Source organism: Andrographis paniculata, unplaced genomic scaffold (genome assembly GCF_009805555.1).
Source record: "Andrographis paniculata isolate CXL003 unplaced genomic scaffold, ASM980555v1 Contig59END, whole genome shotgun sequence".
Taxonomy (NCBI): Eukaryota; Viridiplantae; Streptophyta; class Magnoliopsida; order Lamiales; family Acanthaceae; genus Andrographis; species Andrographis paniculata.
Window position 1 is genome coordinate 1,701,731 of NW_026137594.1, and position 27,649 is coordinate 1,729,379.

General features: G+C 30.0%; 5 protein-coding genes across 7 annotated transcripts; 2 read left to right on the forward strand and 3 right to left on the reverse strand.

Moving 5' to 3' along the window:
• Nucleotides 1-230: 230 nt before the first annotated feature.
• LOC127258341 (uncharacterized) lies at nt 231-1,511 on the reverse strand. 2 transcript variants are annotated; one of them, XM_051285144.1, is made up of 2 exons: nt 1,188-1,511; nt 231-951 (listed from the first exon to the last, which is right to left on the reverse strand). In XM_051285144.1, exons 1-2 carry the CDS (start codon nt 1,335-1,337, stop codon nt 319-321), a joined length of 783 nt encoding a protein of 260 aa, XP_051141101.1. In that variant the 5' UTR covers nt 1,338-1,511; the 3' UTR covers nt 231-318. The 2 variants fall into 2 exon arrangements, 1 of the variants encoding a protein (XP_051141101.1); XR_007840291.1 differs by having other exon boundaries at nt 817-951; nt 1,050-1,330.
• Nucleotides 1,512-3,908: 2,397 nt separating this feature from the next.
• LOC127258365 (E3 ubiquitin-protein ligase BIG BROTHER-like) lies at nt 3,909-6,837 on the reverse strand. 2 transcript variants are annotated; one of them, XM_051285174.1, is made up of 7 exons: nt 6,732-6,837; nt 5,930-6,065; nt 5,650-5,702; nt 5,442-5,486; nt 5,257-5,378; nt 4,311-4,440; nt 3,909-4,074 (listed from the first exon to the last, which is right to left on the reverse strand). In XM_051285174.1, the coding sequence occupies exons 1-7, from the start codon at nt 6,795-6,797 to the stop codon at nt 4,024-4,026; spliced, it is 603 nt and encodes a 200-aa protein (XP_051141131.1). In that variant the 5' UTR covers nt 6,798-6,837; the 3' UTR covers nt 3,909-4,023. The 2 variants fall into 2 exon arrangements, with proteins under 2 accessions (XP_051141131.1, XP_051141130.1); XM_051285173.1 differs by having other exon boundaries at nt 5,650-5,705.
• Nucleotides 6,838-13,878: 7,041 nt separating this feature from the next.
• On the forward strand, nt 13,879-14,550 carry LOC127258048 (uncharacterized). The gene has a single exon (XM_051284688.1). It carries the CDS (start codon nt 13,879-13,881, stop codon nt 14,548-14,550), a length of 672 nt encoding a protein of 223 aa, XP_051140645.1.
• A 5,866-nt stretch (nt 14,551-20,416) lies between these two features.
• Nucleotides 20,417-21,088, reverse strand: LOC127258049 (uncharacterized). Its single transcript, XM_051284689.1, has one exon. It carries the CDS (start codon nt 21,086-21,088, stop codon nt 20,417-20,419), a length of 672 nt encoding a protein of 223 aa, XP_051140646.1.
• Nucleotides 21,089-25,553: 4,465 nt separating this feature from the next.
• Nucleotides 25,554-26,225, forward strand: LOC127258050 (uncharacterized). Its single transcript, XM_051284690.1, has one exon. It carries the CDS (start codon nt 25,554-25,556, stop codon nt 26,223-26,225), a length of 672 nt encoding a protein of 223 aa, XP_051140647.1.
• Nucleotides 26,226-27,649: the final 1,424 nt, after the last annotated feature.

Below are 27,649 nucleotides of genomic sequence, written 5' to 3' on the forward strand. Positions count from 1 at the left end.
AGGACTATGACTTTGATCGTGATGTAGGTAATCTTGCTATCTGATCTGATTTGATATAAGCATATGGATTACAGAATAAATAGGATTTACTGAAATGTAGTTACAGAGTGGGATTTGAAATTCTCACATAGTTGTGTTCTTGTTTCTTTAGTAGTTTCTGTGGGTCATGTTCCTTTGTATAAACCAATTTTATCTATCTTTTAATGTGCAAAATTCGTATATAGCCTAAATTCAATTTAAAAATCGTCTCAATTTCAATGTAAAAGGGAAAATTTCCCTACATACCAATACCTTTCATTCATATACATGACATCAATCCTAACACTTAACTTTTCCGGCCAGCATCATGCCCTTATACACCACAGTCCTCACCAGATTGGCGCCGCCCCACACCGCCGTGAGCTCCTTAACCGCCGCCTCGGACAGCAAATCAATTCCCTCATCCATAGCCATCCTAACAGCCGACCACGACCTCATCATTCCGAGATACTGATCGAACGACAACTCCTTCACCATCTCGACTTCCACCGGATTCCCCTCCTCGCCCATCCCCACGCTCTCGAACGGGAATGCGAGCGTTCGGTATCCTCCGAAAAATGGCCTCAGCTCCGGTCTCCAATACTGCTGGGTTGTCTCGTACCATCGTTTACCGGCAGCGTCGACTGCGGGGCAAACGAGCATGTCGTTGTACCCCCATACGGCGATGACCCCTCCCGGCTTCCTCAGGACTCGGTTTGCGACTGCGTAGAATCGAGGAAGGTCGAACCAATGGATTGCTTGCGCTACCGTGATCAGATCGACGGAGCTTTCTCCCCCGACCATGCTCACGAGCTCGTCGTCCGATAAGGTTGACGGCGTGTGGAGGTAATGAATTCGCGAGTGTTGCATAGCATGTTCGAGCTGAGCTGTGCTTATATCCGTCGCCGTTACCCGCTCGTAATGCTCCGCCAGCTACATATGCGCGCAACGATATCGACACTGGTAAATTAAAATTCTAAACCCTAAACCGTAATTTTAGTTACTTTTGATAACGTGAAAATACTACTTACCTAATGGAAAATTACATGTGTGGTTGAACACATTTCAAGATCGCGGATTCACCCCGACACCTAATCATCCCTTACGGGACTCTGACTCGAGGAATATTTGAATTGAAATAACTATTTGATTGAATGAAATTTACTTACACCGACGGCGGCCTGGCCGTTGCCCGTGGCGACATCCCAGGCGAGGGCGCGGCGAGTTGTTAAGCCGGCGAACGTTGCATACCACTCTGGCGGATATGTTGGCCGGAATTGAGAGTACAACTCGGCTTGCTTGTCGTACAAACCTGCCATTATATTGTTGCTGCTATGTAGATCGGAATCTTTTTATAACCTTAATTAGATGGGAAACTTGTTATAGTATGCGTTAGACTATAGAGAGGACATCGTATAAAAGATACAGGTAACAGACTAGCAGGTGCTGTATATTATTTTTAGCACCTGATCGAGAGCCATGGAAATATGTGCAGAGGAAAAGGATTTATTATTAAGTCCATTGTTAATGTTACCGCCAGAAAGACAAATTTGTCATTTACAGTCACTCCAATCCTAAAAAAACCAGAAAAGGGATCTTGGCAATCAGGCCCGTTTTTAACCTATATTAGGCCCGAGAAAAAAATAAAATATTTGGTCTTTAAATATATTTTTTATAATAATAATTTTATATATTTTTTAATATAAATATATTAATAAAATATTTTTTTATATATATTAAAAGATAAAAATATAAATATAAAATTAATGTGACATGTTTAGTATAATATAATAAATAATAAAAAAAAATTTGATTTAATATTTTTTAAAGAATATTTTTATAAATAATCAAAAGTCTTTAGAAATTTTTTTTCAAATAACAATGTTTATTAAGGGTTTGTTTCTTTTGATTGGATTAGGGAAAAGTTTGGTTTGAATTTGAGATTAAACAATGTTTGATGAGATGTTTGTGAGAAAAAAAAAAATACTCTTTTCGTCCCTTAACAATCTATCCATTTTTTTTATTTTGGTCTGTCCCATAACAAAGTATCTGTTTCTTTTTTTAGTAATTGTACTATCTACCTAACATTACAAATACCCTTCTAATTTACAATATATTACACAAATGTCATTACCTTTATATCATACAACACTAATAGGGTTAATTTAGTCTTTTTACTTTTATTTTTACTTTATTCCAATATAATACTAATATTTCTAAAACTCCGTGCAAAAAGGAAATGGATATATAGATATGGGACATAGGGAGTATATTTTTTTCGACAAACACATCGTTCTAATAGTAAAAATTAGAAAATTTAATTAAAGAAACAAACTCAGTGTTTATATAATACACAAAATTTTAAAAATACTACTAAAAAATATAATAAAATATACAAATTTAAACATATAAACATAGAAATAAAAATAATAAAAACACACAAAATATTATTCTATCATATATTCTTAATTTTACATAATTCATAAAAATATATAAAATAATACCATTAAATAAACACACTAAAACATACAAATAAATAATTTAAAAATTAATGTAGAAATTATTTATTTAAAAAATAATTATAAATAAAATAATATTTAAAATTTTATTTTATATATTCTATAAAAAAATTAATAATAATAATAATATATATTAATATATAGGAGTGTATATATATTATTGGGGCCCCTTTATTGGGCCCCTAGAGGGAATGGGCCCTGGGCAAGGGCCCTATGGCCCTGCCCAGGGCCGGGCCTGCTGGCAATGTATTGGATTGATGCTTTTATGGAGACGAGGAAAAATATTTTCTCACATATTCGTTTTTCTGTATTTATTTATTTTTATTACATGAATTATATAATATAAATATTTTATATGTAAGAAAAAGTTTATATATATATATATATATATAAAATGCCCTTATATTCATACCAATGCTTCGCCTCCTCTGATAATCTTTAAATTACAAAAATTAATCTGAAGTTTTACTTTAATGTAGAGATATAGAAATAATTTAATTACTTCTAATTTGCATAACACCTTCCTTTCTTCCTCTTATAGTTTCAATGTTAGCTTAGAAAAGCAGAGCAAAATCGTCCAACAAAATCTATGGACGAGCCGGTGTCAAGCCATCCGAAATTGAATATAGGTTAAATCGAATGAATAGTGCATCTTCATTTTCGGAATTAAGCGTACTTACTTTACAATAATTTGAGGATGGGTGACTCCATAAGTCTTTTTTTCAAGGTGCGTATGAGTGAGTACAGAAGCGCGATGGAAAGACTCCGTAAACATATTGTGATTCAAAAATATGTATTCAACTAGGCAAACAAAGTAGAACATATATATGTTATTTTTCATCACAAAGTTAAAATAGTCAAACTATTAGTATCTTTTGCTTCAATTTAGCATTTCGATAATATGTATTATCATTAAAATAGTATACGAAAATAAAACAAATAAAGTTGAAAGAATATTGTACAATATTGAAATAAGATATTATTTCGTTGTAAGTTGTATTAAAATACTGAATATATTAGCTAGCACATTAAACATGACTACAAAATATTAGTTAATAAAAATAGTAAAATATTGCATGCATTAGGACATGAAGCAAGGATTTAGAATATTAGGAACCAATTTATACAATGAGTTATACTCCCTTCGTCTCGGATATTTTATCCGTTTTACTGTAAATACGGGAATTTAGGAGGAGTATAATTAGTAAATAATTAAAAATATATTAGTGAAAATAATTATCTTATAATAAAAATTACAAATTAAATTTTTTAAAATAAGATTAAAGTATATAATTTTTTTTTCGAAAAAAAGAAAATGACAAAATAAGTGGGACAGACGAAAATGGAAAGATGGACATGAGATGTGGGACGGAGGGGAGTATAAAATTTATATGTCAAGTTGCACATATTATAATGAGTAGGCAATGAATAAAGGTTAATTTGTATTAAATGAATCAATTATATATACATCACAAGACATGAATATTTAAATTAAATTGCTGGAAATTTGGAGTTCATTGTTGCAAATGGGGCATGTCTGCAAAAAAACCAATAGAGAATGAAGATTAGAATATCACATAAGTAAATATTGAACAAAAAGATTATATGTTTTCTGAAGTTACCGATGTAGCTAGAATTCGAAACGGCGTAATTGATAAAATATATTTTTATTGAAATTAATTTTGAAATATTAGAAGTTTATTGTATCAAATAAAAACAATATATTCTCGTATAATTAATATTAGTATATAGGTTGTAGTAATGTCGAAGGACCTTTTTAATTCGAAGCCATTTAGCGATGCAATCCTTGTGGTATATATGATGACAACGGTCGAGGGTCACCGGTAAATTCTCCCCTCTTTCTTTGTCTTCTTCTTGGAACTCCATTTGGCATATCACACACCTATTTTTATTTGTTAGATTTGCCAATCAAATGTAGTATAGAATTCATAACTAATTGGATAAAGATTTACGTGAGTTTTAATATAAATGCATAAAATGCCATTCTCAAAGTTCATATCATAATTCATTAATGTTTTAGTCAAAACGATGCATAAATTTCATATATTCGGGCATAAAATAGGGGTTTTGTGCATAACTTTCGAGAATAATAAAGTGACTTATACAACAAAATTAAGGCTCTATTTGTCTTGAATAATATGAACTAAATTGTTTCAAATAATTCTCTTAAATGTAATTACTTTCATTTCGATAATACAATTAATTTAAAATATATTAACAATACATTTCAAATTCATCTCATTATAACATTTCAAATATTCTTCAATCCTATATTATATTCTAAATACTCCATAATGCTAATAACATAGAAAATGTATTTATATTTTTTTCATATACTTATAATAAAACATACAATTCATATGTATATGCATATTCTAAATAAACTTAATACCACATTACTTATAACTTATTTGTAATTAAAAAAGTTTGTACTATTATTTTTTTCTATTATTTAAAAATTGTGCAAAGTATCCCAGTATTTTAAAAATATTGCATAAAATTATTTCTCATACGCCTAAACTTAATAAGTCGATGGAGGTTGCAGTTATTAGAGCCCCTCAACATAGGAAATTCTATGCAATATTTTATTAATAATAAGAAATTTACACAATTTTTTTAATTTTCAATTTACAAACTAATTATAAACAGTTATGGATCTAAATGTAAAGATGAATGCTGAGTAGGGTAGGGTAGGTACCTGTGGAGGAGCAAAATGGAGGAAAGGTTAGAGGTGAGGAGTGGCTGTAAATGGCGATTTATGTCAGCTTCTGATAAACCTCTGTTCTCTTCTCCCACCATTTCTCCCAGAGCTATCAGTTCCTACACAACATTATTTAATTAATTATTATATATATATATAGGCAATTAGGGTGGGTGGTTCACCTCATATGAGAGTTCATCAGGATCTATCTCATCTTCTTGGAAACCCTAATTAATGGACAAACATCAGAGATAATAAGCCAATCAATAATCACACAACATACAGATAATTAAATACAGGCACACATATAATATACATACATTCATAAAATTTAATTTTTATAATAGTTTATATAAGTCACGTATATATTTTTATAATGTAATAGATGACCTGTTCGTAATCGAAGTCGCAATCAAAGTCGGAGAAATCATCGTCCGGTCCAGCTGCTACAGCATGTGTAATAATAAATCATATATGAATATAATGGTTATAATTAAGAAGTAACAATAAATTATATTGAAATACATATAGAAAGCATGTATATAATTCTTCGACACGCTTCAACAGACCGAATCGGCATATATGCTATAGGGGTGACTGATATATATTTATAATATAATATATGCGATCTTATAACACAAATATATATATATATATATATAATTCTTACATTGAATTTCAGTGTAGGAATATCCGTCGATCTCTTCTTCATCTTCGTCTTCACTACTGCTGCAAAAGCAATCTTGGCCGTTGCAGCAGCAGTAGCTTTGATCGGTCCGATCAAACGTCTCCGGGAACACTCTACCCTAATTAAACCAATCCAAATCAATAAATATACATTTGAATAAAACATTTATAATAGATTGCGGCAAAATTATCTTTAATCTTATTATCGTACTATTCAAAGAATAAAAAATCTCTACAACATATCAAATTTAATAGCTATGTTTCATTTAAAATATTACGTTAAAAATATATTTTATAACAGTAGCAATAACATTTGATATATATTTTTTATTGAAAGTTTTATATGTTCAAAGTAATGAAGAAACATGAAAATAGTTTTAAGATACATCTAAATTAACTCATAATGTTATTGTTCAATTATCACTTTATAATATATATATAATTGTGATTGAGATTTAATTTTTTATTTTTATTATTCCATCTAAGAGTGTGTTTGGTTAGGATTTTAATTTTTTTTGTTTTAATTTGCTTTAGCTAACTAATAATTGTATACGAAATAATATATTTTACAAGAAAATTGCGACGAGGATTGTATTCCTTAAACAAATTGAAAAAAGAAAACAGAAAAGAAAACAGAGTTAAATTTCTAATATGAATGATTCAGAACAAGAAATTCAGGCTAGAATTGCAAAAATTTAATTTTATAATAAGAAAATTATAAGATGGCAATAGAAATATTGGAAAAAAGTGATAATATCATCGAATATATCTAGAGAGAGAGAGACCTCTTCAAGTTGGTCCAAGGTTGTTCTTCTAATTCTTTTTCTGCTTTGTTGTTGTTCGTCTTCCATTGCCTATCCTGTTGCTATACAGTACGATGACCATATATATATATATATATGTATACATCAATACTAAAAATAAAAGATAGAGGGCGAAGCAAACAAGCTTTTTAGAGGGAGAAAATGAAAGCAATCCCTTAGCATGTCTTCTCATTTCTGCTTTCCAGATTCTAATCTTTCCTCTTCAACTCTCTCTCTCTCTCTAGAGATTCTTTCCCTTCATTCCTTGATTTAAAATAAAAAATAATAATAATAACAACAATTATTTGGTTTTAAACTATTGTTTGATTTTGAATTTTTTAATTGAATTTCAATTTAATAGTATTTTATTGAAAATAGTATTTTTTTTATATTTAAGAACAGGATCAATTGAACAATAAGAAATTATTTTTAAAATCAAAGCCAAACACACTATATATCTTATTATCTGAAACATTCATAATGCGTTTGGTTTTGGGTTGAGTTTAAATTTTTTATTTAAATTTTAGTTTAAATATTATCTTGGTGTACTGTGATATAGTTTTATTTTTGTCTATTTTAGAAAATATTTGTTTTTAGTAAGGGTGTGTTTGTTTGGAAATTTGGATTTTGAGTTGCGATTTGAATAGTAAATTTTTTTTAATTGAAATAGTTGTATGATGTGATATAAATAAGTACTGATCTGATATTTTTTAATGTAAAATTGATTGTTAATATAATATTAAAAAAATAAAAAATAGATGTTTGATTTAATATTTTTGAAAAAAAATCCATAAACAAACAAAGAATATCTCTCAACTAAATATTAAATTATTTTTACTTTTCGTATCCCTTCTTTTAATGTACCTTTTGTACTGAGACAGAAGACTAAATTCTATCTTTGGTTTGCCTGATTAATAGTGTGATTTTGTAAAAAAAAAAAAAAAAAAAAAAAACCTAAGTGAACAATTTTGTATAGAAAATATTTTATTAAGCAATCACACAAAATGAATTGAATTAAATCTCATCGGCTAAATAACAATAGAATTTAATGGCGATGACTTAATCATCCGTAGGAAGTTCATAACGACACAAAGGGCAATAATGGCTTCTCCTCAGCCACTCTTTGACGCAATCTTCGTGAAAAACATGTTCACAAGGCATCGCCACGGCCTCGCATTCGCCCGTCATCTCTCTCAAGCAAACACTGCAAGTCTCTGTAGAATCCGCCACACGCCTCAACGACATCTCTATTGACGACTCCTTTGCGGGAACCATGCCGTCGCCCTCTTCGCTCAAACGATAATGTGTCACGGTCATAGGACATTGAATCTCGACGGCATTCCATCTTGAATCATCACTCAAGGACTTAATTGCTCTATGAGCTTTTACTAATGCAAGAGTGACCACCATCCGGCGGTGATACCCGCAGAGGTTGCAATGGTTCAGTTGATCACCGATAATTTTTGTGGCATCTTTGCGGTTGAATAGTTGATCCTTCCTAATCTTAGCGTAGACCACCCATGCTTCCCAATCTCTGTCCTGCCCTAAATATCTTGTCTGGGCGAATGAATCCTCGGACACAATCCATTCTTCTACCACGTGTTTCATTATGATTTTGAATGTGATCGTGAATCCGGATTCTGCGGTAGTCGTGTACGAGTGAATGTCGATTTCGGGTTTGTCGAAGATTATGTAACTTGAGCAGCCTTCTTCTGCCATGTTCAAGATTCGAAGAACTTGAATGTCGATTGATTACTGAAAGAGAAAGAATTTTGATCGACTAGGAGTGGAATGAGAAGGAATAAATTGCAAGTGTTCTGAATATGAAATAGGTCTTATATTTATAGAGAGAGAGAGAGAAAAAAAGTTTGGTGGGATGTAATTTGATATGTGAATTTTAAGGATTTTCTTTTAAATCTATATCTAAAACTCTCGATATTCTTTAATTAGAAAATTGCTTGTTTAACAAGTGTACCGATTTTTCTACTTCAATGAAGAATATATTATTGTTATTTATAATAGGATATACTTCTTCCATAAACACATATTTTATATTTTTGTAGTTTATTTATTCAAAAAATAATATTAATTGTAAATATAGAAGATAGTTTAAAATAATATATTAAATTAAATATTTGAAGAATATTCTTTTTAGAACGGAGTAAAAACTAAAGTTGTCGATTGTAGTAAAAATATTGTAGCAACTTTATGGAGTTAAAATGCACAAATGGAGATGGCTTTAGAGTATGTTCTTTTATCAAATTTTACAAAATTTTGATTATCAAATGTTGTCATCCAAAAACATCTATATTTCAATACCTATTTTATTAATTTATCTCCTATGCCATTTTTTACTAATTTTTTTTTATTAGTTATTGACCCCATTCTCTCTAATCAGTTTGTGTTGTCTATTATAACTAATACTACTATAATTATAATTTTTATTATATGTATTATTATATCCAAATTTTTGGATACTTATTCTAAAATCAAATAATCAATATTTTTTGAATGTATAAGTATTGAATATTTTACATTTTTCTTTTATTTGCGTATATATATTCTTTCGAAAAACTGAAAAATTAATTTTCTTAATCACATATATTGTACAAAATAGAATATTAACAAAAAAAAAAAAAATGATATCATAGGTTCTTCAATGGTTATATAATAATGGCCCATTAATCGACTCACAATAGAAATTTCATATCCTTTTAAATTCTTGCTCAAAATTCTTTATGCGTTTTAATATTTATTCGAGTTCTTCGATCTTGAACATGGCCAACAAACGTCAATATGTTTTACATTGGATTGGACCAAAATGGATCAATTATTCAACAGCGAATAGGCCTCGAAATTCCTAGATGAGTCTCTGCCTCCGTGGATAGAGCTGTTGAAAAATGCGATTATAATTCCGGCGGACTCTACAATGACTTGCGCTGTTTGCTTGGAAGTGATGACCGGAGAAGGCGAGCCGGCGGCGGCGATGCCGTGTCAGCACATTTTTCATGAAGATTGCATCAAGACGTGGCTGATAAAGAGCCATTGTTGCCCTCTATGCAGGTTTGAGCTACCGAAGAAAGATTAAAAGGTGAATTTCAATTTGAAATATTTTTTTATATTTAGTATATTTTGTAGTGTTTATGTATATTAAAGAGTTGATATTTAAATAATAAAAATATTCGTTAAATTAGATCATTATTGTTATGCCTATTATGTAGCGCCTAATTTCGAATTTAGTTAGTAATATGTGTAAGTTTAAAATTATACAAAATATAACAGTCATCTAGAAATTTAGATAAAATTGTTTTGATTTAGATTTGTTGAGTTTATCGTGGCCTTATCTCCAATTATTTTTCAACTAATCAAACATTTTATGTTCTTATCAATTCTCTTATATTTGTTTTATATTTACTTTATTTTAAAAAATGATTATATTGCGAGAGAATATAGTTATTCAAACAAATTCAATATCAATATAATTTATCGAAATAAATTCAATAATCTGCTTGGATATCTTAGAAGTTTGAATTTGAATCAGAGATTTAGATTTAGATTTAGATTTTTTATTATTTAAAAAATATTTATTGTGATATTTTGTTAGAAAAAAATTGGTTGACAACGAGCCTCTGTTGCAGTGGATCGAGTTGTTGTTAGAGATGTTGAGATGTGTGGAGATGACTGTGGAATCTATAGAGGCTTGCCCTATTTGTTTGGAAAAAATGAGAGGTGAATGTCAAGTTTTGGCGATGCCATGCGAGCATATTTTTCATGAAGATTGCATCAAAGAGTGGTTGAAGAGGAGCCATTATTGCCCTTTGTGCCGTTTCGAGTTACCGGAGCAAATTAAAAGAGTGAAGAAGTTCGGTGTCAAATACTATTTCTTCTTTTTTCTAATCTTTCGTGTTCTATTTGTATCAATTTTCTTTATGCTTCTATGTTAACTTTAGATTACTTGGATCTATGCTTTTTCGATCTCATCTTGATGTTAATTGAAATTAATCAGTACGGTGTTGACAATAGATGTAACATAGATAGCCCATACATATGTTACCGTTGGTACAAAACCCTAAAAGAGAAGGCCAACTATAAGGCCATCCTAGAAAATTCCAATTGGTCGTAATCAAATACTCTTTTTCAATATAAGTCTTATTTTGTTATTTTTGTTCGTTTCAAAATAATAGTCGTTTATATTTTGGTAACTAGCTTCCCATTTTTTAACAAAAACTATCTTCACTTTTTTCAGAAAACTAAATAAAGTAAGTATATTTTAGTCTTTAAAAAATAATTTTACGTCCATTATCAACATAATAATATTATTTTTTAATTTCGGTATCTATTTCAATTGTTTCTATTATTTTATAATAGAGGAAGTAGTATATAACGTGTAAAAAGTCAAATCTCAAAAGCTATAGCTATTTCGTGTGGGATATAATTTTTTTCTTTAGCAAAAGCACCAATAATTTTCAATTGATAATTTGATGTATCTACTTTAGCGATTTGCTAACGACGTTAATAAGGTCAAATCATAATGATACTTTTTTCAGTTAAAAATCATTGATAAAAACTAATAAAATATAAAATATATATTAACGAGGGAGTATATCATATTATAAATTTATATAGATAACATCGATTTATACGAATATCAAATAATATATTCTTCATTGATATATTAAAGTTAGTATACTTATTAAACAAATAATTTACTAATTAAAGAAAATCCTGAATTTTCAAATATAGATTTGAAAGGAAAAATATCACAGTTAGAAAATAAATTCTTAATATCCACAAACAAAATCACAAAATATCCTCATTAGGAAATAAATCCTTAAAATCCACAAATCAAATCACATAATATCCTCGTTAGGAAATAAATCCTTAAAATCCACAAATCAAATCACATAATATCCTCCTTAGGAAATAAATCTTTAAAATCCACAAATTAAATCACAGAATATCAAGCTTTCCCTCTCTCTCGTCTATATATACGATCTATTTCATCTCAATTCACATTCGAAACACTTGCAATTTATTTCTTCTCAATCTCATTCCTACTCGATCAAAATTCTTCCTCAGTTTTAATAATCAATCGACATTCAAGTTCTTCGAATCCTCAACATGGCAGAAGAAGAATGTATGACTAAGTACATAATCTTCGACGAACCAGAAATCGACAATAACTCGTACACGACTACTGAAGAATCCGGATTCACAATCACATTCAAGTTCTTCATCAAACACGTGGTAGAAGAATGGCTTGTTTCCGAGGATTCATTTCCCCCGAGAAGATATTTAGGGAAGGACACCAATTGGGAGATATCGGTGGCCTACGCCAAGATTAAGAAGGATCAATTATTCAACCGCAGATATGCGTCAACATTTGTCGGTGCTCAGCTGAACCATTGGCACCTCTGCGAGTATCACCGCTTGATGGTCGTCACTTTAGCATTAGTGAAAGCTCATAGAGCAATTAAGTCATTGAGTAAGGATTCGAGATGGAACGCCGTCGAGATTCAATGTCCTATGACGCTGACACACTCTCGTTTGTATGGGCGACCAGAGCATGTTGAGAAGTGCATAGTTTCACGACATTAAAAATACCTTTATTTTTGTATAATTTTTTTTACAGATGTTAATATATTAGTATAAGATACTAATAAAAATATTTTTTTATTTTTTTTTGTTTTTCTTAATTTCTACTACAGTTTTGATATAATAATTATTATTCAAATATTAACAAGCAAAAATTAAATAAAAACATTAATAGGGACATAATATATTTTATTGAAATATAATACTAAAAATATTTAAAATATCAGCAACAATAATCATATAAAAATAATAAAATGATATAATGATTTACTAGTAATAAATTCTTAATCTATGTTACCTATAATGCAGTCTTCCTAAATAAAATGGTCATTTGAAAAAATATAAAATAAATTTAATTTTAAATATAAAAGGGTCATTTACAAAACATAAAATATATTAATAAGTTACCTATCTATGCTACTAGAACAATGTGTTCCTAAGTAAGAAGATAGTATATTTTTAACTAAAAAATAAAATATAAAGATTTTTTATAACAATCTAAAAAGTAAAATAAATATTTAAATTTAAATAACAAAACAAGTAATATTTTATACCATCTAAAACTAAAATCAATATTTCCTTTCAAATTGATTTCAAATCACAGCCAAAACAATCGAATTGATCGGATGTGCTAAAGGTTGTTAATTCCTAACGTATATCCGATGTAAACAATATTGAAGTTCTTCAGCCATGTTCAAGATTTGAGTAACTGAAATTAATATTAGAGAGCAGAAGGAAATTTGATCGAGAATTGAGAAGGAAATGAAATTTTTATTGCGAGTTATTATATAAAGATTGATGGGCTCATGATATCATTTTTTCTTATTATATCCTATTTTGTATAATATATATAATTGTGAAAAATAAATTTTCAATCCGTAACCCTCTTATTGGTCTCATAATTTGAAAAATTAAATTCACTAACAGTCTTTCAAAAGAATATAATACTGAATGTCAAATATTCAATATTTACTTATATATTGAAAAACGTATTGATTATTTGATTTTCGAATAAGTATCGAAATTTTTGATATAATAATACATATAACCAATTATAATTATAGTAGTATTAGTTATAATAGACTATAAACCGATTACAGAGAATGAGTTAATAACTAATTAAAACTTTCTTATTAAAAATAACAGACAGATAAATTAATGAAATATAAAATATATATTAGTGGTGGGAGTATATCATATTATAAATTTATATAAATAACATCCATTGACAATAATATCTCATAATATAACCGTGTAAAAGTCACTATACTTGTACAAGAGATTTTCTTTAATTTCAAATATAGATTTGAAAAAATATAATATCACAATTAGGAAATAAATCCTTAAAATCGACCAATCAAATCACAGAATATCCTCGCCTAGCCAAACTTACCCTCTCTCTATATATACACGATCTATATTTTATATCTATTTACATTCGAAACACTTGAAATCAATTTTTTACTTTTTCCATTCCACTCCTTTTTCCCAGTTTCAATAATCAATCGACATTCAAGTTCTTCGAATCCTCGACATGGCAGAAGAAGAATGTATATGTCAGCACATAATCTTCGACGATGAAGAACCCGGAATCGACAATAATTCGTACACGACTACTGAAGAATCCGGATTCACCATCACATTCAAGTTCTTAATAAAACCGGTGATAGAAGAATGGCTTGTTTCTGAGGATTCATTTCCTCCGAGAACATATTTAGGGCAGGACAGAGATTGGGAGATATCGGTGGCCTACGCCAAGATTAAAAAGGATCAACTATTCAACCGCAAAGATGCCTCAAAAATTGTCGGTGATCAGCTGAACCATTGGCACCTGTGCGAGTATCACCGCCTGATGGTGGTCAATTTTGCATTAGTAAAAGCTTATAGAGCAATTAGGTCATTGAGTAAAGATTCGAAATGGAATGCGGTCGAGATTGAATGCCCTATGACGGTGACCTACACTCGTTTGAATGAAGACGGCGACGGCATGGTTCCCGCGGAGGAGTCGTCGATAGAGATGTCGTTGAGGCGTGTGGCGAATTCTACAGAGACGTGCACTGTTTGCTTGGAAGAGATGACCGGCGAATGCGAGGCTGTGGCGATGCCTTGTGAACATGTTTTTCACGAAGATTGCGTCAGAAAGTGGCTGAGGAGAAGCCATTATTGCCCGTCGTGTCGTTACGAGTTACCGACGGATGATGATTAAGCCGGCGGTAAATATATTTTGATGGGCATCAAATTGTATTCTTCGATGAACCTTTGAAGGCACTAGAATATAATATTTATTTTTATTATATACTTTTTTTAGATATTTTGAAAAAATAATAACATATTTTATTAAAAATATAAGTTATTGTATTTTATGAAAATGAGTAGTCACTTTTACTTGTTTTTTTTTTACTAATGTTGGAATCCACGTAACCTAATGATATACTTTTTCCCACCACTAAAATTAGCTTAATTGGGTCCGACACCGAGATTAAAAAATATACTCCCTCCATCCACAAACTAATGTCCTACTTTTCTATTTTGAACGTTCAGCAACTCCTATTTCCTTTTTTAAACACAAATTTTATATTTTTACCCTTCATTCATTTATTACTTTTAATCTCTACCGTACACATAAGGACAAATTTGTCCATTCATAACAAAAAGACAATCACCTAAAAAACCGTGTAAATATACTTTAGGACAATAGAAAATGGACGGAGGAAATATATATTTTATTGAAAAAATGATAGTTGGATTATTTTTAGAAATTTAGTTAGAAATTAAAATATATAAAGAAAGACAACAAAGTTAGTGGTATTTGTTATAAATAAAGTTGAATGAAAAATAATAATTAAATATTAATTTATTGACTTTACCAAAATTATTAATGGGATAAATTCAGCGGATAGACTATAATGAAATGTAAGAATAAATTTGGCGACAGAGATAGTACTTTTGTTGTATGTAAAATAATTATACTTCGTCTGTCTCTTACCAATCTATCCAATTTTTTCGGTCCCTCCTAATATCCATTTCCTTTTTTTTTTCCCTAACATTACAAATATTTTCGTATAAAAAAATAAATGAATAGATAAATATAAAATGGATGGAGTATTTTTCTTATTTAAATAAAAAATACAAAAATAATATATTTTATTACTAAAAGATAAAATATGAATATTTTTATTACAATCCAAAAGGTAAAATAACTATAATTTAAATCACAAAATAGTAATATTTTATACATTTAAAGTAAAACTCAAGGATTATACAATTTACTTTGTTTTCCCATACAACAATCTTGCTTCGGTAACTCAAACCTGCATAGAGGGCAATAATGGCTCCTTATCAGCCACTTCTTTGATGCAATTTTATGAAAAATGTGCCGATACGGCATCGCTGCTGCCGGCTCGCCTTCTCCGGTCATCACTTCCAAGCAAAGAGTGCAAGTCATTGTAGAGTCCGCCGGAATTATAATCGCATTTTACGACAGCTCTATCCACGGCGGCAGAGACTCATCGTTAAAAACGTGGGTGTGTTTTACGGAAACATCACTCGGAATCTTGACGGAACCCCATCTTGAATCGACGTCCGCCAACAAGCTAATCGCGTCGTCGGCTTTCTCAATGCAAACTGAACCACCAGCCGGCGCTCGTCTTCCTTAAAGAGCCATGACCGGAGATGATCATCGAGGAATTTCGAGGGTTGAAGAATTGATCCATTTTGGTCCACGTCCACACCGTCGATCGACTGACCTGCCTTGAGTATGCCGATGGGGTCGATAGGGCTGTGTCGAACGCATTCTTCTATCTCGATGTGGAAATTGAAATTGAAGGTTACTGTAAATCCGGATTCTCCAATGGTGGTGAAAGTGAAATAGGAGTCGTAGTCGATTGGTGTCTGCAAGATTAAACAGCGACATGAACAATTGTATTGATCGGACGTGCTGAAGGTTGTTAATTCCGCACGTACACTCCGATGTAAACAATATTAGCGTTCGTTGGCCATGCTCAAGATTTGAATAACTCGAACAAATATTAAAATACAAAAAGATTTTTGATCGAGAATTGAGAAGGAAATGAAATTTATACTGTCAGTCGATTAATGGGCGAAGAATAAGACTAAATTTGAGACGTTAATCAAAAATAATTGTATCGTTTAACACTTGAAGATTTAACATTTATAGAATCTGACATGGGTGGATGTAACACAGCCATCATGCATTAAAATATGGTTGAATAATAAAATTGAAATAAAATATGCTCATTTCTAATGGGTTTGCTTGATTTGTATTTGATTTTGAATTTTTTAATTGAATTTAAATTTAATATTTTATTAAAAATAGTTTATATATATATATATATTGAGAACCAAAATAAATTAAATAATAATAAAATATTTTTGAAATTAAAACAAACACACTATGTACATCTTATTATCTAAAACATTCATAATATCTTTGGTTTTGGTTCTGGTTTGAGTTTAAGTTTTTTTATTTAAATTTTAGTTTAAATATTATCTTGATGTAATTAAATATAGTCAAATGTATCTATTTTATTATTTTTGTCTATTTAAATAAAAAATACTTCCTTAGTCCCAACTCAAATTACCTTCATAGACTAATGTTAAAATATTTTTAAATTTTTACTTAAATTACAAATACAATTACTTTGAGGCAAAATGTCAACATTTCTTATACACTTTCATAATCAATAAAATACTACTATTTCTTAATCTACTGTAAAATTTCATAAGATTCCTTTGGAGTGGGACGAAGAAATTTTTTTTATAACATGAAAACCCGCAATCGCTACCCGCGAGTGCGCACTGGATAAACTATCAGTCAAACTTAATACTTTCAAACTAGGCCTAACAGAGTATTTGTTTGTACCATGCGTGGGACAAAGGAATATTTGTTTGTACCAAGAGTATTTCTCAAATATTAAATTACTACTCCCTCCGTCCATTTTCTAATATTATATTTGATATTTACATACAATTTTAGGCGATTAGAGTTTTTGTTATAAAATGACAAATTTATCTTTAATTTTGTGTATAGAAAATGATAAAGTAAATAAAGTAAGAGTAAAAGAGTAAATTTTATTAATAAAAATATAAAGAGGACAATAATTGTTGGACATTCCAAATAGAAAAATAAGACGTTAGTTTGTGTACGGCAATATTACTTTTCATATCCTCTTTTAATCCGACAATGTCACTTATACGTACTACATATCTGCAAATAAATAAGTACCTTTTTTTACTTAGACAGAAGACTAAATTCTATCATGGTTTGCCTGATTAATGGTGTGATTTTGTATTTGAAAAGAAAAAAAAAAAGAACTAAGTAATCACACAAAATGAATTCAACTATGATCAGCAATGAATTGAATTAAATCCCATCGGCTATATAACAATAGAATTTAATGCCGACGGCTTAATCATCTGTCGGAAGCTCATAACGACACAAAGGGCAATAATGGCTTCTCCTCAGCCACTCTTTGACGCAATCTTCGTGAAAAACATGTTCACAAGGCATCGCCACGGCCTCGCATTCGCCCGTCATCTCTCTCAAGCAAACACTGCAAGTCTCTGTAGAATCCGCCACACGCCTCAACGACATCTCTATCGACGACTCCTTTGCGGGAACCATGCCGTCGCCCTCTTCGCTCAAACGATAATGTGTCACGGTCATAGGACATTGAATCTCGACGGCATTCCATCTTGAATTATCACTCAAGGACTTAATTGCTCTATGAGCTTTTACTAATGCAAGAGCGATCACCATCCGGCGGTGATACCCGCAGAGGTTGCAATGGTTCAGTTGATCATCGATAATTTTTGTGGCATTTTTGCGGTTGAATAGTTGATCCTTCCTAATCTTAGCGTAGACCACCCATGCTTCCCAATCTCTGTCCTGCCCTAAATATCTTGTCTGGGCGAATGAATCCTCGGACACAATCCATTCTTCTACCACGTGTTTCATTATGATTTTGAATGTGATCGTGAATCCGGATTCTGCGGTAGTCGTGTACGAGTGAATGTCGATTTCGGGTTTGTCGAAGATTATGTAACTTGAGCAGCCTTCTTCTGCCATGTTCAAGATTCGAAGAACTTGAATGTCGATTGATTATTGAAACTGAGAAAGAATTTTGATCGAGTAGGAGTGAAATTGAGAAGGAAAAAATTGTAAGTGTTTTGAATGTGAAGAAATATAAAATAGGTCGTATATTTATAGAGAGAGAAAGTGTGGCGGTCTGTAATTTGATTTGTGAATTTTAAGGATTTCTTTTCAAATCTATATCTGAAAACTCTATATTCTTCTATTAGAAAATTGCTTGTTTAACAAGTGTGCCAGACTTTTTTACCTCAATGAAGAATATATTACTATTTATAATATGATATACTTAAAAGTGGAAAAAATAAGGAGAGTCCAAAAATTCGGTCTTAGCACTACACGAAAAAATTGTAATTGGGTTTAAAAAAATAGGCCCAAAAAATTTTGGCCCGTGATTGGCCCGGCACACTAATGAACCGGTCCGTACCTGGCTCGGTTCGTCCGACACAATTCCGTCACCTTTTTTTTTTTTTCCATTCAATTATATCACTTTCAAAAAAATATAATAATTAACAAATTTTAATTACAATTAAATCTTAACAAATCCCAAACAATATATTTAGTTTTTTATTCACAAATATTTTAAAATTTTATTTTTTATTACATATAATTAGAACTGATAAAAATAAATATGATCCAAAAATATAAAATGACATCTTATGAAAATTCAGATTTAGGTCGGATGTTGCTGAAATTTTTAAAAAATAAAAATAATTTAAAGTTTAATAATTTTTAAAAATATTCTATAATTAATAAATTTTAACGATGTATTTGGTTTTAAATTTTAGTTTACCTAATAAAAAAAATTGAATAATTTTTTAATTTAATATAAATAAGTATTAATAAGATGTTTTGAATTCAAAATTAATTTTTAATATAATATAAAAATGATAAATAAGAGTTTACTTTGAAAATTTTTAAAAAAAAAAAAAAATGGTAAATATACTGCGGTGTGTTTGCTTAGAGTTTGTATTTTGAATAATATTTTTTTTGAAAAAAAAAAATTAAATAGGTTATTTTATATAATATAAATATATATTTGGATAATTTTATTAATGTAAAATGAATTTTTAATATAATGCAAAAATAAAAGTTTGTTTCGATAGTTTTAAACGGAAAAAAATTAAAGAATAAAAATCTAACGATATATTTTGTTGGAGGTTTAAATTTTGGATTGGAATATGAATATTAAGATTTTTTTAAAAAAATTTAATATTTATATGTTATATAGATAGTTATGGATGCTATATTTTTTATTTAAAATTGATTTTTATTAGTACAATATAAAAAATAGAAGAACTAAGAATTTTTGTAAAGAAAAAATTTAGTGAATAAACTTAACAATGTGTTTGGAGGTTTCGATTTTGGATTTGAGTATTAATAGTAAAAATTTTCAATTTGAATCATTTTTAGATGTAATATGAATATGCATTGACGTGATATAGAAGTTTGATTTAATATTTTTTGGAGAAAAATTATGTAAATAAACTCGAGCAACGGTTGGGTGTTTAAAGTTTGAATATTACTATTTTTTAAATTTGAATAATTATTTGATATTATATAAATATGCATTGATATGATAATTTTCATGTCAAATTATTTTTTAATATAATATGAAAATTGCAGACTTTTATTTGATATTTGATAAAAGAAAAATGAACTATTTTTATATACTTTTATTACAATTAATGTCCAATCGTATTGTCATAATTTTCGATGACAGCAGGTAGTTAAAACCTTGGCGAGTTCCAGCGTTAGTGAAAAAAGAAAAAAGAAAAAAGAATCTAACCGACAAAAGCCTAAAAAAATCGTAAACAGAATGAATTCAATTATGATGAGCAATGAATTCAATTACATTACATAAAGATTTTAATCGAAAACAATAGATACTTCGAAAGTATTGCCTTCAAAGCTTCATCGAAGAATACAATTTGATGACCATCAAAATCTATTTACCGCCGGCTTAATCATCATTCGTCGGTAACTCGTAACGACACGAAGGGCAATAATGGCTTCTCCTCAGCCACTTTTTGACGCAATCTTCGTGAAAAACATGTTCACAAGGCATCGCCACAGCCTTGCATTGGCCGGTCATCTCTTCCAAGCAAACAGTGCACGTCTCTGTAGAATTCGCCACACGCCTCAACGACATCTCTATCGACGACTCCTCCGCGGGAACCATGCCGTCGCCGTCTTCATTCAAACGAGTGTAGGTCACCGTCATAGGGCATTCAATCTCGACCGCATTCCATTTCGAATCTTTACTCAATGACCTAATTGCTCTATAAGCTTTTACTAATGTAAAATTGACCACCATCAGGCGGTGGTACTCGCACAGGTGCCAATGGTTCAGCTGATCACCGACAATTTTTGAGGCATCTTTGCGGTTGAATAGTTGATCCTTTTTAATCTTGGCGTAGGCCACCGATATCTCCCAATCTCTGTCCTGCCCTAAATATGTTCTCGGAGGAAATGAATCCTCAGAAACAAGCCATTCTTCTATCACCGGTTTTATTAAAAACTTGAATGTGATCGTGAATCCGGATTCTTCAGTAGTCGTGTACGAATTATTGTCGATTCCGGGTTCTTCATCGTCGAAGATTATGTGCTGACATATACATTCTTCTTCTGCCATGTTGAGGATTCGAAGAACTTGAATGTCGATTGATTATTGAAACTGGGAAAAATATTCGGAGTAGGAGTGGAATAATTGAGAAGTAAAAAATTGGTTGCAAGTGTTTGTAATGTGAATAGATATGAAATATATAACGTGTATATATAGAGAGTGGGAGAGTTTGGCTGGCGGAGATATTATACGATTTGATTTGTGGATTTTAAAGAAATCTTTGCTAACTTTCATATTTCTTCTGTGCCATAACAAAGTATTCATTATCTTTTTTAGTTTGTATTATCTATCTAACATTACAAATATCCTTACAATTTATAATATATTACATAAATGTCATTACTTTTATATCATACATAACAAGGTTATTTTAGTCATTTCAATTTTATTCATAGTGCATTTAAATATAATACTAATATTTCTAAAATTACGTGAAAAAAACAAATGGATATTTAATTATAGGAGGGAGGAAGTATTATTCTTTTCAAATCGAGCGTTATCTATATAAATTTATAATATGATATACTCCCTCCCTCCGTTAATATATATTTTATATTTTATTAATTTATCTATGTTATTTTTAGCTGAAAAAAATTAATAGTTTCTTATTCAATCTCTATATCAATTTGTATTATTTATTATATCCAATACTAAAATCGATTATATATGTATATATACTATCAAATTTAATTTTTTCGGTATATATATTTTTATATAATATCTAATGAATATTTAATGTCTCATATTTCAACTTTATATTTTTCGTTTTTTATATTATATTCTCTTTCTTCCACATCACTACAAAAAATATACTCCCTCCCTCCCATGTATTATGGGCCTATTATTGTAGATACTAGATTTTAGGTAAAGTGTGATTAGTAAGTAATTAGGAAGTGTATTAGAAAAAATAATTGTGGATTAGGATTAAGATAACTAAATAGTTTAATTAAGATTAAAAATATTATAAAATTTAAAATTTAAAATAAGATTAAAGTGTATAATTATATTTCCAAAAAAGAAATGAACAAATTATGTGGACAGACGAAAATAAAAAATAAGGACAAATTATGTGGGAAGGATGAAATATATTTTTTTAATTTATATCAAAACAATTAATAATATTATTAACTTTAAATAATATTATATCAATATATATATATTATTTTGTAAAAAATAAAATTTTATATAAAAATAAATAACTAAATATATAATATTTTATGGAAAAAAATAGACTGAGATTGCTGTGCAGAGCAACCCATAAGCATTTTTTTGTTTCTTTTTAATATGTAAATAATGATGTGAAGGTGAGGTGGAAGTTGGTGCAGGAGAAAGAACTCAACCGATGCAGATGCCTATCATCCACTTCTTGATGCAATCTTCATGAAAAATGTGCTGACACGGCATCGCCACCATCGTGTCGCATTCTCCGGTCATCACTTCCAAGCAAACAGTGCAAGTCATTGTAGAGTCCACCGGCATTATAACCATATTTTTCAAGAGCTCTATCCACGGCGGCAGAGACTCATCGATAAAAACGTGGCTGTGTTTTATAGACACATCACACGGAATCTCGACGGAATCCCATCTTGAATCAACGTCCGCCAACAAGCTAATCGCTTCGTAGCCTTTTTCCAATGCAAACTGAACCACCAGCCCGCGCTCGTCTTCTTGGAAGAGCCATAACCGGAGATGATCATCGAGGAATTTCAAGGCCTGTTTACGGTTGAATAATTGATCCATTTTGGTCCACGTTGACACCGTCGATTGACTGACCTTCATTAAGTATGTTGATGGAGTCGATAGAGCTGTGTATCGAACACATTCTTCTATCTCGAAATGGAAATTGAAATTGAAGGTTACTGTAAATCCGGATTCTCCTATGGTGGTGAAGTAGGAGTCGTAGTCGATTGGCATCTTCAAGATTAAACAGCAAAATTAACAATCCTATTGATCCGACTAGCTGAAGGTTGTTAATTCCTCACAATGTAAACAATATTGACTGACGTTCGTCGGGCATGTTCAAGATTTAAAGAACTCGACTAATATTAAAATTTGATCGAGAATTGAGAAGGAAATAAAATTTATATTATGAGTCGATTAATAGGACGAGAATAAGACTAAATGTAAGATATCGGATAATATATTCTTCATTGTTATATTAAAGTCTGGTACACTTATTTAACAAACAATTTACTAATTAAAGAAAATCGTAATTTTTCAGATATATATTTTAAAAGAATAATATCAAAATTAGGAAAGAAATCTGTAAGATCCACAATCAAATAACAGAATATCCTGGGCCCGAGAAACTTTCCCTCTCTCTCTCTCGTCTATATATACGATCTATTTCATATCAATTCACGTTCCAAACACTTTCAATTTATTTCTTCCCAATCTCACTCGTACTCGATCAAAATTCTTCCTCAGTTTCAATAATCAACTGTCTTCGAATCCTCAACATGGCAGAAGAAGAATGTATAACTAAGTACATGATCTTCGACGAACCCGAAATCGACAATAACTCGTACACGACTACTGAAGAATCAGGATTCGCGATCACATTCAAGTTCTTAATCAAACATGTGGTAGAAAAATGGCATGTTTCCGAGGATTCATTTCCCCCGAGAAGATATTTAGGGAAGGACACCAATTGGGAGATATCGGTGGCCTACGCCAAGATTAAGAAGGATCAACTATTCAACCGCAGATATGCCTCAAAAATTATCGGTGATCAACTGAACCATTGGCACCTCTGCGAGTATCACCGTCTGATGGTCGTCACCTTAGCATTAGTAAAAGCTCATAGAGCAATTAAGTCATTGAGTAAGGGTTCGAGATGGAATGCCGTCGAGATTCAATGTCCTATGACGCTGACACACTCTCGTTTGTATTGGCGACCAGAGCATGTTGACAAGTGCATCATTTCGCGACGTTAAAAATATTTTTATATTTATATAATTTTTTTTTACAAATGTCAATATATTAGTATAAGACATTAATAAAAAATATTTGTTTTTTTTTTAATTTGTAGTACGTTTTGATATAATAATAAATATTTAAGTATTAACAAGTAAAATTTAAATAGAAAGATTAGCCGGAGGAAGATATTTTATCGAAATATAATACTAAAAATATTTAAAATATTAACAATAATAATCATATAAAAAATAATAAAATAATATCATAATTTATTATTAATAAGTTACTCATTTTTGCTACCTACTTTGTTCTTAAATAAAAAGGTTATTTGACAAAATATAAAATAAATTTTATTTCAAATATAAAAGGGTCATATGACTAAACATAAAATATATTAATAACTTACTAATCTATATTATGTTCCTAAGTAAGAAGGGAGTATATTATTTTACTAAAAAATAAAATATAAATATTTTTTAAAACAATCTATAAAGTAAAATGAACATAAATTTAAATGACAAAACAAGTAGTATTTTATACCTTCTAAAACTAAAATCAATATATCATTTCAAATTAATTTTAAATCACAGCCAAAACAATTGTATTTATCGGACTTGCTGGAGGTTTAGGATTGTCAATTCCTGACGTACAATCTGATGTAAAATATATTGACGTTCCTCGGCCATGCTCAAGATTTGAGGAACTCAAATTAATATTAAAACAGAAGGAATTTTGATCGACAATTAAGAAGAAAATGAAATCTCTATTGCGAGTCAATTAATGGGCCGTTGTTATATAACAATTGAGGGGCCCACAATATCATTTTCTTTTTTGTTATATTCTATTTTGTATAATATATATAATTGAGAAAAATAATTCTTCGGTAACCCTCTTATCATAAAATGGTCTCATATTTAGAAAATTTTAGCAAAAATAATCATTAGATGCCGCAGTTTTTTCTAAAGGATTTATATGTATCAATAAGACTAAATGTGAGACATTAAATGTTCATTAGATGTTGAATAATAATATTTATACCGAAAAATTCAAATTTGATAGTATATATATAATCGATTTTCGTATTGGATATAATAAATAATACTAATTGATATATAGATTGAATAAAAAACTACTAAAAATTTTCAATTAAAAATGACATAGATAAATTAATAAAATATAAAATATATATTAATGGAGGGAGTATATAGATAACATCGATTGCATAAATAGCTGATAATATATTCTTTATTGATATATTAAAGTCGGATACACTTATTAAACAAACAATTTACTAATTAAAGAAAATCTCGAGGAATTCTCATATACAAATTTGAAAAGAATAATATCAAAGTTCTCGAAAGATTTTTTTAAAATCCACAAATCAAATCACAGAATATCTCGGCCGCCAAACTCTCCCTCTCTCTATATATATACACGTTATATATTTCACACCTGCAACCAATTTTTTCCTTCTCAATTATTCCACTCCTACTCCATCAATTTTTTTCCCCAGTTTCAATAATCAATAGACATTCAAGTTCTTCGAATCCTCAACATGGCAGAAGAAGAATGTATATGTCAGCACATAATCTTTGACGACGACCAACCCGAAATCGACAATAATTCTTACAGGACTACTGAAGAATCCGGATTCACCATCACATTCAAGTTCTTAATAAAACCAGTGATAGAAGAATGGCTTGTTTCTGAGGATTCATTTCCTCCGAGAACATATTTAGGGCAGGACAGAGATTGGGAGATATCGGTGGCCTATGCCAAAATTAAGAAAGATCAACTATTCAATCGCAAAGATGCCTCAAAAATTGTCGGTGATCAGCTGAACCATTGGCACCTGTGCGAGTATCACCGCCTGATGGTGGTCAATTTTGCATTAGTAAAAGCTTATAGAGCAATTAGGTCATTGAGTAAAGATTCGAAATGGAATGCGGTCGAGATTGAATGCCCTATGACGGTGACCTACACTCGTTTGAATGAAGACGGCGACGGCATGGTTCCCGCGGAGGAGTCGTCGATAGAGATGTCGTTGAGGCGTGTGGCGAATTCTACAGAGACGTGCACTGTTTGCTTGGAAGAGATGACCGGCGAATGCGAGGCTGTGGCGATGCCTTGTGAACATGTTTTTCACGAAGATTGCGTCAGAAAGTGGCTGAGGAGAAGCCATTATTGCCCGTCGTGTCGTTACGAGTTACCGACGGATGATGATTAAGCCCGCGGTAAATATATTTTGATGGGCATCAAATTGTATTCTTCGATGAACCTTGGAAGGCAATACTTTCGAAGTAACTATTCTTTTCGAAAAAAATCTTTATGTAATGTAATTGAATTCATTGCTCATCAATCATCATAATTGAATCCATTGGCTGTGTTCTCTGGTGTTTACGAATTTTTTAGCCTTTTGTTAGTTAGAATAGAATATTTATTTTTATTTTATATTTTATTGATATACTCTCTCCTTCTACTAAAATTTGTCCACTTGGATCGCAGATTAAGAAAAATTGAATATTTTGTTGAGAAAATGATAGCTACTTGGAGTATTTTTGAAAAATTAGTTAGAAATTAAAGTTAACGAAGAGAGAAAATATAATGAAGTTAATGATATTAATTGTAAATGTTAATTTATTTACTTTGTAAAAATTAGTAATAAGATAAATTTAAAGGATCGAATAAAAATGAAAATGGGAATAAATTTGATTACCTTTTTTGTCATAAAATTTGTGTGTAAAATAATTATAATTTTCTTTTATTTAATAAAAAAAGTACAAAAATAATATATTTTTTACTAAAAGATAAAATAAGAATATATCTATTACAATCCAATAAGTAAAATAAATATAAATCTAAATGACAAAATGAGTAGTACTTTATAAATTTATAGTAAGACACAAGGATTATACAAATCACTTTTTTTACTATACAACAATCTTAATCTCTATCAAAATTCACTATTTTATCTTACAAAAATACCACATTCATGTTATTATTCAAACAAAATAAAATCATAATCCAAATGAAAGGTCCACTACTCTATATATCTATATATCAAAGTAATTTATGGCTTTACTCTTTTGAAATTTTATTTTATTTTTTATATAATAATAATAATAATTTATAAAATATTATATTAGAAAAATGTTGTGGGATCGTTTTTAAATTCAAAATCAAGTACATGTACAGGAAATAAAAGTAATTTTGGAGTTCAAAAAATATTTCTAATAATAAGAAGAAAAAAATCGTGTAGAAAAAAAAAAAACACTATGTAGTGCAAGCTCTACCTCCCTCTCCCATTTCTGTCGCGGTTATTGATGCTTTCAGACATAGACATAGTATAATTAATTTGAATTTACGTTATATTTTGATTTTTAATTTGCATATTATATAAGAATTAAATTAAAGATGTAATTGAAATATCCAAGTTCAAGAAAATTGATACAAACAGCACAGAAAGATTAGAAAAAAAGAAAGAAATAGAATCTGACGCCTGCCGAACTTCTTCACTCGCTTAATTTGCGCCGGTAACTCAAAACGACACAAAGGGCAATAATGGCTCCTCTTCAACCACTGTTTGATGCAATCTTCGTTAAAAATATGCTCGCATGGCATCGCCAAAACTTCAAATTCACCTCTCATTTT